This window comes from Centroberyx gerrardi, unplaced genomic scaffold, assembly GCF_048128805.1.
Source record: "Centroberyx gerrardi isolate f3 unplaced genomic scaffold, fCenGer3.hap1.cur.20231027 Scaffold_123, whole genome shotgun sequence".
NCBI lineage: Eukaryota > Metazoa > Chordata > Actinopteri > Beryciformes > Berycidae > Centroberyx > Centroberyx gerrardi.
Window position 1 is genome coordinate 22,116 of NW_027605260.1, and position 12,960 is coordinate 35,075.

General features: G+C 41.4%; 1 protein-coding gene across 3 annotated transcripts; it reads right to left on the reverse strand.

Moving 5' to 3' along the window:
• Nucleotides 1-2,370: 2,370 nt before the first annotated feature.
• LOC139920699 (pyruvate dehydrogenase (acetyl-transferring) kinase isozyme 2, mitochondrial) lies at nt 2,371-12,490 on the reverse strand. 3 transcript variants are annotated; one of them, XM_071910754.2, is made up of 11 exons: nt 12,163-12,490; nt 11,243-11,384; nt 8,589-8,660; nt 7,152-7,336; nt 6,489-6,578; nt 6,028-6,105; nt 5,033-5,109; nt 4,664-4,762; nt 4,225-4,338; nt 3,592-3,705; nt 2,371-3,182 (listed from the first exon to the last, which is right to left on the reverse strand). In XM_071910754.2, exons 1-11 carry the CDS (start codon nt 12,278-12,280, stop codon nt 3,036-3,038), a joined length of 1,236 nt encoding a protein of 411 aa, XP_071766855.1. In that variant the 5' UTR covers nt 12,281-12,490; the 3' UTR covers nt 2,371-3,035. The 3 variants fall into 3 exon arrangements, 1 of the variants encoding a protein (XP_071766855.1); XR_011785055.1 differs by lacking the exons at nt 2,371-3,182; nt 3,592-3,705; nt 4,225-4,338; nt 4,664-4,762 and having other exon boundaries at nt 5,049-5,109; nt 7,136-7,336; XR_011785056.1 differs by lacking the exons at nt 2,371-3,182; nt 3,592-3,705; nt 4,225-4,338; nt 4,664-4,762; nt 5,033-5,109 and having other exon boundaries at nt 6,060-6,105; nt 7,126-7,336.
• Between the last annotated feature and the right edge of the window lie 470 nt (nt 12,491-12,960).

Here is a 12,960-nt window from a genome sequence, read left to right on the forward strand (position 1 = left end):
GAGAGAGAGAGAGAGAGAGAGAGAGAGAGAGAGAGAGAGAGAGAGAGAGAGAGAGAGAGAGAGAGAGAGAGAGAGAGAGAGAGAGAGAGAGAGAGAGAGAGAGAGAGAGAGAGAGAGAGAGAGAGAGAGAGAGAGCAGAAAGCTCAGGTGTCAAACCCGGCTCGTGAGGAAAGGGCAGCGCTCCAACAGAACATCATCACATTCCAATGAAGGGACCGGAGCGCTAAAGCAAAGCAAAGCAAAGCAGAACAGGACGGCTTGTTCTCAGCCTCTATTGGCAGCCGGCCACAAACAGCCACCGGGCTGCGCCTGTTACTGTGCCAGAGAGACCAAGCAGAGTTTCAGACAACAAGTTGTGGAAAGACAGAAGGGAGTCAAGGGGTGGAGGCAGCAAGTGAGAGAGACAGTAGAGAGAGAACAGTGGGCATGGGGTGATTTTACTTTAATGACAATGTACTGTATGTTGCTGTAGCATATGTGCACACATCGAATATATATGGTAATGTTTTAAAAAACACATGCAGCCATTTACATGACAAAGATAAATAAGTGAAGCATAAGACATTCTACTTGTATATCTCTTCCTTCTTTTTGTCTTCCACACACATACAATGAACGAGAAATATTAGGTAAATTTACTATGGGAATTTATTGTAGTAGGTTTAAAGAAAACCCATCAAAGAGACTGTGTTGAGTCACATGTGGTTGAATTTCCTACCATGGATCTTACTGGCCCTGATTTGTCCGACCTAACCATGCAACTTGAATGCTTCCACCTTGTATATATGATTTTGTCATACAATACCGGTTAACACATTTATGAGAAACACCCAAATGTGCTGCAAGACAAAGGATAGTTCTAGGGTAAAGTTTACCAACGTACCAAGAGCTGCAAAAAGCAGAAGAAACGACATATGAGGAAGTGGGCCTATTCAAAGTGTTGTTTTACATTCGCAGGTCCCTTGAATGGTAAACTACACCTCAAGTACAGTAATACTTGGCCTTTAAAAAAACAAAAACAAAAACAATTTGCAAATCACTAAAACATAAAATGAATGACTTAATATTTGAGTTAATACACACAAGTTCTTAAGGCTTAACCACATGCAAAGGCAGCTTTGACAAACAGGCACACGAGATTGTTTGGAAGTGAAACGGGGACATGGAATATATGAATAAATTATTAGAGATAAGACAGTGATCAGATCAATAACTTGGACATGGCATCAACTAGCCTGTTGTTTAAGCCCATAGTAAAGGAGGATGTATGTTGTGGTTCCAGTGTGTCTACACTGTAGTCAGTCAGTGCATCACCCCACCAGGTAGAGATGACATGATGCTATATAAATATTAGCATCTTATATCATGTAGCGAAAAGCTGAGGTACATATTGCAGCTGTTAATACAATTCTGGGTTTTACCCAGGTATTCAACCTCTACGGTTAGGTCTTTTAAATATACAGCACATGTTGGATTACAAAACAGAACACTTACGGTGATATTATCAAATTATCTTCCACATGCTGAGATCCACTGTACAATTCTAGACCATTACTCCTAGAGAACACTGAAAACTTTCTTGCCAATAATAAAAAAGTTGGCAAAAGTTGGAAATGTACAATGGTTTATACACTATATTTTTCAATTTCAACAGAGAGAAATGGTTATGAATGTCTAGGGTAACTTGGAAATGTTTACAACTAATAAACAACTCAATGATAAATCATTCTATCAATTTTTCACAGTTTAACCATACATACATACATACATACATAGTAACTTGAAATAATACCAAGTTTGTGCAATTCTGGTGCTCCCAACAGAAAGGCACATCTCATTTTGCCCCTTGGCACTCAACATCCATCAGGCTTATTTACCATTAGAACACCAGACTGGCAACATTAGATCATCTGAGTTATAAGTTAAAACAGAGGAGTGTCAACTTGACTTAAAAATACTACCAAACCTTGAGGAACATTTTCTCTCAATGTTCACACTTCAACTTTGACCGATCACATTCTGATTTCATCTTCTGTTGAACTAGCTAAAGAGACTAAAAATGGCGCAACTGATTTTGAGTTGATGTGATCATCATCAAGAAATAATTTTAGGCCTAATCATTTTTACACTACATAAAAGTGTTACAACTTAATATACTTAAAGGGTCTATGAAAAGTTCAGGTGGGGTAAGAACCGACAGTGTAATGCTGATTAGGTGCGACTGAAGGATTATTGCAAGATATTTGTAAATATAAAAGACTGAGAACATCTAGATGAAAAAAGTGGAAGACCACACTGACACACCTTTGAGTTTATGCTGTGCCTGTCACCCTGAGTGAACCACTGCTGTTGGCCTTGACTGCACTGTTACAGACATGCATTGCATACACATAGTATGTTAATGTTTACAATACGTGCCATTATAGCCTTACACAGCTATTTTATTTACCAAAGACCATTTCCAAGTCTTATGAGAGAAAAGAATATGATATAAAAAGAAACGGCTAGCTTGCTTGTCTGTTTCACAGTGTAATCATGTTATTAAACCTACAATAAAAAATAACTGCAAGGTGTGTGTGTGAGGCAAAGGAGATATATGCTTGTGAGTTGCTGTATGACCCTGTCTAGCCTGTAACATTCATGGACTGAAATTAATTGACATTCAAATCGCTTTCAAATGTGGTTTGCTTCAGTTAGGTGAAATTGCCTAGAGGCTGGTCTAAAGTCAGTTTTCCATTTTAGTTTTTTTTTTTTCTTTTTGGTGGGGTGATCTGATTCCTGACCAGCATCAACGGGAAACTTCACCTCTGAGAATTTCTGCCTCCGGGCTTCTCTCTTGAGAAAGGGGAATCCACATTGCACATACACAAGTCCAGGTCTGGCAACCTGCTGAAGGCACTCGGTATCTTCTGTCAGTTACAATACAAGTTCATCCATTTCTCCCATCATGGACCTTACCCCTCTTCTTCTTCTTAATCCCATCTCTTCTTCATTTGTTCCGACTGTTTTTTTCCAGCCTGCTCCGTCAGTCCACATCATTGGTGACTCCTCTCGTACTTGCCCAGCTTCTTCGGCTCCTTGCTGGGCATGCACCAGTCATCCGCCTCTGTGCTCGTCTGGTAATGCCTTAGGGCCGACTTGTTGAAAACAGGAAGTCTCTCCACTGACTCTGAGGACAAGGCCTGGTGATACAGAGTATAGAGTGGAACTATTTACTCTGGATCCTTTTCCCACAGACATGCATGCCTAAACTGTGCTAGTCAGATCCAGGTTTATTTCTCATCGGGCTTTGCTACTCAGTTCCAGCTGTGCTTGATGAAGACACCGTACAGCTTGGCTCAGTAGTGCAAAAGGGTAAAGGAAAACAAAAAACTCTCTGTTTTCTAACACAGATCACATGATAAGTTACCACTTACAACACGACACGGATCGGTTATGCCATTTGTGCTACATAATTACTTTACATCCGCCACCATTTAGTCAATCCAGCATGTTTAGTTGACAGTATGTTTTAAAGTGAAACTCTACACCAAATTGGCCTTCACGGCTATTTTTGACATAGCCAGTGTAAGGAGGCAGTGTTGTTCTCACCTTCAAGTATATGACAGCTGAGGTGCCATGGCCCTCCATGGAGTAGAGCTGCAGGTCTCCCTGGAAGTACCTGGCATACAGACGGGAGATGGGCAGGCCATAGCCAAAACCAGCCTGAAGGAAGGAGGGAGGGAGGGGAGGACAGAAAAACAGGGTCACAGCAGTATTACAGATTAGACTGTCTGGGCAAGTTGCTAAAACATAACCATGTAAAACATCAACTGAAAACACAGAACAGAAATATCTATGGTTTGGTTTAAAAACAGATAACCTTCACTTTCTCTCTCATAGTTAGAGTTTAACCCAAAGAAATGTGGCTAACTACAGTCCAGTTTGTAATTCAGCTAATTTACAACCATGTTCAGCTGTGTGTGGCTCTGTTTAACAGAGGTAGAATTAGATTACGGTTTAGATTTCATCTCAGATTCAAGACAGCATTGATTTTTACTGAACTTCATCTCATGTTTCAACTGCAAAAGCAAACATGACATATTTTTATCTTCAGGATATTTTTTTTCCATTTCTGTGATATGTTGGCTGTTCCCTGCTAGCACACTGACTGTAAGAGAATCATCAAGACTAATAAGTTACATAAGAAACCGTAGTGCAGTGAGAGTGCCAGGTTGGTCTCACCAGAGGAGCGTTGCGGGAGTTGTCCACATGGACGGGACTGGGGGCCGTGGAGTACATGTAGCTGAACAGACGCTCAATCTTCCTCAGAGGGACTCCACCTCCTCTGTCAGACATCTACAGACAAGAACGAAAACACGGGTCCTCTCACTGTTATGCCAACAGGCTCACGGCCTACATAGTTTGTCTTCATCATTTGGCATTTCAACCGAATCTCAACAATCTCATCAGGGTTCATCATACTTACAGAATATAAGGTCTTTCCCATTCAACCGTTTAGACCTGGACCCGCACACATAACGGCTGAGGTATGATGCTTAGCACAGAGTGTGTTGTGTACTTCAGGTATGTGTACTATGTATACAAAGGCACAACAGCATGTGCTTCTTTGTTGCTATAAACTTAGAACATTGGTTGTGTGCCATCTTAACCCTTGATGTACCTTGATGGTGAGGTCCTCAGTGCCCAGTGAGACTCGCACTTTGATGGGCGGCAGAGTCAGGCTCGACTCATGGGTCTCTACTGTGGCTCGCATGGCGTTCTGACAGAAAACATGCACAGAACATTACATTACTGACTGAGCAGACACACCGTCCACCTCTGAAGTCGATAACACTGGCTTTCATAATACAATCACTAAAGATGTTGAGAATCACTCTGGGTAAAGAGTAATATTCTTTATATGAATTAGGTTGAGATGGTATGTGGGGTGCTGCATATTAAACAGCATACCAAGCAAAACAGTATCATAACAGTAATTTGAGATGTTACTCTGTAAGCATTACTAGTTTAGGTTTGTTAGTTACTGTACCTTGAAGAGCTCAAACAGCATGTGGTAGAGGTGGGATGGCACATAGACAATGTGGAGGGGCTGGCCAGGGGTTTTGGCTGTGAAACATTTGGTACTGTTGATCACTTGGAAAAACACACTTTTCCTTAATGTGTAAATGTGTCACTCACAACCATGACAAATTGATAACCATGACACCCTGGGTGAAAGGTAAACCAGTGAGTGTGCAATGCAGGCTTGTTAGAAAACGGTGTGTTTTGTGGGAAAAGTCTACACTGTAACTCTGGCAGAGACGAGACAGAGTTTGAAAAGAGAAAGAGATAAGAGACCATGCCAAACTAAGCAAGGAAAATAACAATGTCATTCATCATTTTGTTTTATTCTCTCTAGCCTTTATTTGCAAAAACACTGGCCGATAATATATACAGTTTAATCATATCTCTAGTATACAGTATGTTCCAACATAATATACTGTAGGAATTGCGAATCTGGATTTCATCTAAGCACATATTGTAACAATAACTGGCACATTTGAAAAATTTAGTCTTCCCTTAATTTACATATTCCACACATAGGGATGGTCTTTTTTTATGCTGTGTAATCATGTAGCCAACTGTTTCCATGTTATCCAATCCTACGCATATTAGCATGGCGAAATAAAACAGGTCTACTTCTCTTTGCGCTGGAGAGAATTCTGTCGGTATGAGCTATGTGGATCAAAGAGAGGGATGTATAATGCTGAGGCTGGCTCCTGACAGGCCCAGCTGACAGGAAACAGACACACAAGGCCTCAGCTAAACTAACAGAGGTATGCACTGGAAGGCTCAGTTGGACTTCAGGGAACTCTAGACTCTCACACAGATATTGTGTACAGGAAAAAGGGAAACTACAAAGATATAGACTAGAATAACAGTTAACATCTTAGCACACGGACTAGCACACTAAATCTTAACATACTGACAAAAATAGCTTTCATATGTAAATAAGAACTTTAAGGTTGCATTTTTAAGACTTACAGTTGACTTGTGTGATCTCCATATCAGGAGATGTCAGGTAATACTGCTCACAGAGCATCTTGGAAGTCTCATAGGCATCTGCAGAGTGAAACAAAAAATAATCTATGGTTGCCATCTAAATTGCAATATAGCAGTCTAACAAAAGAGAATGATGATTCATGCTAAAATGGAGAACAACACCAGAAGACATTTCGTTGGCCAAAAGGTTCTCTAAGCTTTCAGTTACAGCAATTTACATTTCACTGGCATTCACAAGAGGGTCTATCACTCCAATAAAACTCATCATGACTTGCTTTCACTCCTTACACTGACAAATATCAGATGATAAAAGGTCAAACTATTATGAATCTGTACAAACAGTGAGCGGTGGAAAACAGATATCACATCCAGTGTGTGTATAGTTCCTTATCTAATGAGATGTCTGTATAGAAGGCAGTATTGGAGCTGAGGAGGATCATTACCTTTTACTACCTCCACCACGTCACAGCTGGGGTCGATGCTGCCAATATGTTTGGGATGGGCTGGGTTGACGCTGCCGTCGAAGATTAACGCTACAAGAACAGTGGAAGAAACACGCACAACTGTGTGTGACTCAAACACGTACACACATGGGTGGCACATACACACGATGCACCATCCATAAAGGCCACACATTCCTTTCCAGTGGGAAATGTTAGCACTAGCTGAACACTTTTTATTGACATAGTCAGACATGTGCTCTTGTACTGCCGGAAATAATGTCTAATGCATTAATCATTCAGTGCAGTGGCAGAGCAGCACTGCTGTAAAAGGCTGTCAACGTGGGGCGTGTGGTGATTATGTGGCACTGTCTTACAGCAGCCAAATCTTAAACATGTCTGAGATCAGCACTTTGTCCTTAATCAGATAAAAAAAAAAAACATAGTGTGATCCAATCATGATTTCAAGAAACCAATTAATACAGTGCCCCTTCTCAGAGGGTCAACACTTCAATGCTTGCTCTCTCAAGCATAATCAGTAACATAATCACTGAGTACAGTTTAATGAAATGGGCTTTTACCAAGTACTCACTGACAAGTTTCGAGTGCTAGCGACTGTTGATTCATGAGCTTAACTCACTGATAATCACCGAGTGCTATACTGACTGTGCTGGTTCATGAGCATGCGTGTGGAGATGCGGCTCATGTAGAAGCGGTCCAAGAAGTACTGGACGTTCTGGTTGGTGACGGGGTCCACGCCGAAGGCCTCCTTGTACTCCACCACGCCCTGGGCCATGGTGGGCACCACGTTGTTGTGCCGGTTACGGACGTTCACCAGAGTCTCTGTGAACCTGGGGGCGAAGAGATGATGCGTGAGGTACTATGTGAAGGTAGCCAGTGAGTCACATGTGTAAGATATGCAGTCTGTGCATCAACATAAGCGCGCACGGGCACACATACAGTACATGTTTATTTAATTTCCCAACATGCATCGTCCACCACTTACGGCAGCGTGGTGCATGGTTAGAAAGCACCAAGGTAGCAGTCAAGTCAGCAGAGAATTACTTAAAACTGGAGACCAAAAGAAGTCAAACAGCTAATTATAATCTTGAAAATCAAGAGTTTCGCAGGGTGGCAGGAGCAGAGCTAATTACAATACTGCTAATTTCATCAGGCACTTAAAGAAAAACCATTTGAAGCAGTACAACAAGTTCTCAAAGGTAGTAGCTCAGAAGAAGTCTGCGCCCACGCAGCAAACATTAGAGGATGTGCTAAAAAAAACAAGCAAAAAAGGCAAAAAAAACCACAAAACATAAATAACAGAGGATTATTGAGTTTACTGCACTGGATGAGCAGCCCCTCTTGGTGGTGGAACATGTAGGCTTTCACCATTTAATGGATTATTTGGAGTCACGCTATAGTTTGCCCTCTATCTTTCAGACACTGCCCCCCAGAAACTGTACAACAAGATATGTGAGCAGCTCTTGGATTGGATGAAAGGTGTGACAATAATTGTTTCCATACAGACATTTGGTATTCAGACGTCTGCCCCAAGTCACTCCTGAGTTTGACTTGCACTGGATTAATTCGAGCTTTACCTTACAAAGTGCAGTGTTGAAAAATAAACAATTTTCAATTAATTACAAAACCATTTGGATCGGTACTCAGTACCGGCAGATACTCAATAATAACCCGGATTTGAGACAAAAAAACATGAGATGCTTACTTGTCTCCTTTTGCCCAACTGCGTAGGAAGTAACTATTTAAATTTATTCTCTTATTTATTTTTTGTTTTATCTCTTTTAACAGTTCTCTTTGAGGCTACATTGCCATGTTTTAAAATATAGTCTGTGCTCCAGTTATTCTTAGTAACTCTGTATGTACAAATACTTTTACTTTTTCTCTCTTTTACCTTGTCTTGTTTTACGTGTACAAATGTGTTCTTTCTATGTTTTATGATCTTAATGCTTTTGATGTAAAATTCTGCATTGTTTTCAATATACCTTACTGCAAGCATGAATTAATAAAGTCAAGTCAAGTCAACCCAACCCCGAGGCCTACACAAGCAATCCATGTGTACTGAAATGTCTGTAAATTACTTACTTGGTCAGGACCTGTTTATCCTCTGGATCTTTCTCTAAAAACTCCACAATCTCCAACAGACTCTGTGAATACCTGGTGGACATAAAAAGGATTAATTTAATGAGAGAATATGGAAAAATCCTCAACTCATTCATTTACTGTATGAGTCAGTATCTGTTTTGGAACAGCATTCCTGGTTATAACATACCATGCAAAGCACAGGGGTGTATTTATATACAACAATGTCTATTTCAGTCTTATCAATACAGTGCACTTAATGCATCAATCTCTCCATATCTCTTGAAACCACATTTGAGCAGTGATTCACCCTTTCAAAATTGAAATACTGTGTGAGTAGCTAAGTGGTGTTTGGAAATTCTTGTGCAATTTAAAAGCTGTGTAATTAGCCATAATGCATTAATACATGATTCAGTTTCACAGTCTGAACTTTATACAATGTTCGCTTGTTAATCACTGCTAGTCCATATACATTATGTTTAGACCAGCGGGAGGAGATTCTGTGTCTTGAGTGCTGAGCTCTCAGACTCTCCCTCTCTCTCTGTAGAAAACTAGGTGAAGGGTGACAGGCAGAGCGGCTGTGTTTTCAACGCACTGACTTTGTCCCTCAACTGACCTTCAACACTCTACCCCTGGTTTGAATGAAGACCTATCATGCAAACAGACAGACATCTTGAAACAGTCTGTTATACAACTGATAATTTCACAAACTTTTATTGCCAGGAAATATCAAGGCTTGATTCCTCTCCCCATGTCAACAAAATAGTTGTGAGAGATCAACTTCTTTGTTGGCAACGCAAAGAGCGTTGCTGCAGTAGGAAGAGAAAGCCCGAGTGAGGGACGTAGATAACCAAATATAGACAAGATGGATCATAAGAGAAGGGTGGGGGAAGGCCGGTGACCTTTGCTGTCAACATTTGTTGTCTAGCGTACAGTGGAGACTAATGCATTCAATATGGCAGGGCAAAGGCTGTATTAGAACACTGTGTTTTAGCAGAATGTTGGGAAGCAACAAGTCGGCTGGAAAAACCTACTAGAAAAATGACTGGGCAATAGGACTGTGTTTTTGCCTTTGTCAAACATAAGGCTGACAGACAAAAGTTGTGACTCAGTCAAGTAAACAAACTACTGTAGATTATATTTGGGAGCTCTCATGAAAAGCCTGTATCTCTGCCACCTTTGCTTTACTGCACACAGCATGAAGTGGAGGTGAAAGACAGGAGAGTGGGGGTGGATGCAACACTGGTAATGAGTTCAGCTCAAACTCACAACATTGTAAGTGCATAGTGTGTGAAACCTATTCCCTTCATCCAGGGAGTGTCCCACAGCCTTTCATCATGACAAGTGAAAATGATTGCAGCTACTCAGCTAAGCGGCGCCTGCCTAGAACAGAACTATCATGCGTCCTGATGTCTGGGACATAATCTCAGTCTTTACAGCCTTTCACCTTGTCTCTACCCCACCCTTTATACCATGGTACACAGTGCAACTTTATATGTATGTGTGTGTGTGTGTGTGTGTGTGTGTGTGTGTGTGTGTGTGTGTGTGTGTGTGTGCATAGACAGATACTGGGATAGCTGGCATAAAGCCATACCTGTGGGTGGTTTGACTTGGGGTAGTAACTACTAACAAAATGAGGAGGCAGAGGTGTAACACTGGCCTGGGCTCAAATTGTATCAGGATATTTCTCTGTGTACCCTATAGCCTTCTGATAACTTTATACCGACATGCATTCTTCAACCAACTTGGAATAGGCAACATTATAGGTCTATACTGCACTTATGGGAGCACATGAAGGTAAATACTTTACTTTGACCCATTAAGTTATAAAGGCTTATCACATAAGGAGGAAGATGGCACAACAACATAAAAAAAACAGGGCTGTCCAGCCCTTTAGCCTTATCTACTTCAAACAAACATCATAAGGCATATTCCCAGTTCAATGGCATCAAGCCAGGTAGCTTAGTGAGCAGCAACAGGGAGAAGGGGAGTTGATGCATCTTTAAACAGAATAGACCGTCACTGCACCTCACACAACCACCGACAACATCAACAGCAATCCTGTGATGGCAATCGCCAGCCTGCCACTAGCTGAACAACTGGAGAGTGGAATATGGGGGAAGCCTACTTTCTGGGATTGGGTGGTATCATGAGGTGTAAGGTAGAATGTCAAAAAGCAAAAGTGAGGCCTTCAGTGGCCCAAGATAATGCTAAGTCATGACGTCCTATGCTAAAATAGGCATAACTATAATAGCTTAGCCTACTGCAAGGAAATCAGTGGTTTAAAGAAGCTTAGTGTGTAAGGCTGCAGTTGATTGTAAAGCAACGTGGGGTGTATTACTGGATGTAGTGACTACTTTGACATAGCACATTTAGGGATTTGAAAAAGTATAGTATAGCCTGGTATAAGGAGTATAGGTGTATCCTACTAGCTGTAATGAGCAAAGGTACAGCTATGAATTCTAGGACCCCTGACAAGAAGCGACAGCAGACATGGGAAAACCCAATTATTCCAGACTTTTTGGGGCCCTAATTTACCGTTCCTTCCACTTGCTGCAACCCTGGAGGTGCAAAGACAATTCAGTAGAGTGTTCACGCAGTAGAGAGGGAGTGATCACAAGGACAGATTATATAAGGGGGTCTGGAGATAGGCCTACCAGCTAGTGAGGAGCTGTAGGGATGGAGTGCTGAGGAGCTTGTCGGGGAGAAAGTCAATTTCCTTCATGATGTTGGCCAATCTGACCGGAAGCTCCTGGCGCAGGAACACAAAAGAGGTCTTCTCACATGCATTGGCTGAGCCTGCAGTCACATGACGGAGAGAGAGTGAGAAAAAAATCCCTGGGCAGGCGTTCAACTTTGACCCCATCCTGAGAAAAAAAAACTGCCACTTTTCCTACACAGCTTGCACTATCTGTTGAAGGAAAGACTCTGTCCAGGGTTGATTCTGGACAGGGTCTTGACCATAGACCGTAAAAAAAGACTTGACCTATGAGATATTGTGCAAATGCAATGGAAAAACATGATGAAATCATCTGTTTTTTTGTTTGTTTGTTTTTTTTTGCTGAGGCAGGACTGGAGTATCATGAGAGCTTGCTTGAGTGTATGCCAATGAAGAGATCAACTAAATTAACTTATTTTGCTCATGCTTTAAACAGTTTAAAGGATTCAACTGTAGCCATTACAGCATATTTCAGTCTTTTGTATCCAGTCATTCATAAGACCTAACAGTTGAAGGCACTAATTTGATAACGACTTTTCATATACTGAACTGAAATGACACAATAAATAATCGACAGCAACAACAGCAACGTCGACACTAACTCCTGTTACTATGCAATCATGTATTTAACGGAATTAGCCTAGTTGTAGTAGATGCTGTCAACCAAATTTAATGACTATCAGTGTATATATTGAACAATGACAGCTGTCACATACAAACAATAACGACTGACTCAGTATTTGGCATGCATACAGATTAATGTTGTGCCAATGCACAAACTAATTCAAATTTGCCTTCAAAATTGCCTGGCAAAATTAGGGCATGTCAGCATTTATATACAAAGTCTGAAAAACTTACCAAAGTCAATGAACTGCTTCATAGACAAGGGCGAAGGGGAGAACTTGGAAAACCTCTCCACTTGTTTTGGTATCCCAGCTATTGAGCTGCTTTTCAACAAAAACTGAGCGAACTTCATGTTTCCTCTGGCTCTGCTCTTCAGATCACTTCTTTGTGAGGACAGGCTGCCCTCTCTTCAGTACGCTCCAGTTTTGCTACCTTTGGCTAGCTGGGCTAAAGCTGGCTAGCATACAAAAACCCCTCGTTAAATTGACATCATTAGTGGATGCCGGTTGTCACAGCTCCATTATCGTTTTTACTCGAGCAGTTTCCTCGCATCTTGGCAAGTTTTACCGTTATGACTTCCAAAATGCAACCCCCAAGTCTGTGCAGCAGTGTTGTTGAATGGGAAGCAGTGAGATTGACATTAAATTCAACCAATGAGCACCGAGATTCGCTGACTTTATGGGAGGGGGTTGAGTGTTTTCGTCACGTCGCTGGAGCCTTAACAAAACATTGTGAAAGGACCTCATTTTATCAAAGCATCCTTTGCCGAAATAGGAACACTTGTTTATTTTACAGTTTTCAACCCTTGTCAAATCATTGTTAAAATAGTGCGCTAATAAACGGATAGTTCTGACCCTCGGGTCTGACCGAGACACGAAGCCGTTGTAAAATACCCGATGAACCCGATGAACGCACACCTGTCACCGCATCACAGCAAATTTAAATATTAATGCGCCAACCGAAAATCACCAATCACTGCAACCACGTTGTTTAGTTGCGCGTCGTAGTTGGTCTAACTGTAGCAGACGGTCT

What these genes read in the sequence shown, in the direction of transcription:
- LOC139920699 (XM_071910754.2), bottom strand. Translation starts at nt 12,280, where the DNA reads ATGAAGTTCGCTCAGTTTTTGTTGAAAAGCAGCTCAATAGCTGGGATA. An exon ending in CGTGGTGGAGGTAGTAAAAG is followed by an intron (nt 6,106 to 6,488) that starts GTAATGATCCTC and finishes TTCACTCTGCAG; the next exon opens with ATGCCTATGAGACTTCCAAG. An exon ending in CTGAGGACCTCACCATCAAG is followed by an intron (nt 4,339 to 4,663) that starts GTACATCAAGGG and finishes TCTTGTCTGTAG; the next exon opens with ATGTCTGACAGAGGAGGTGG.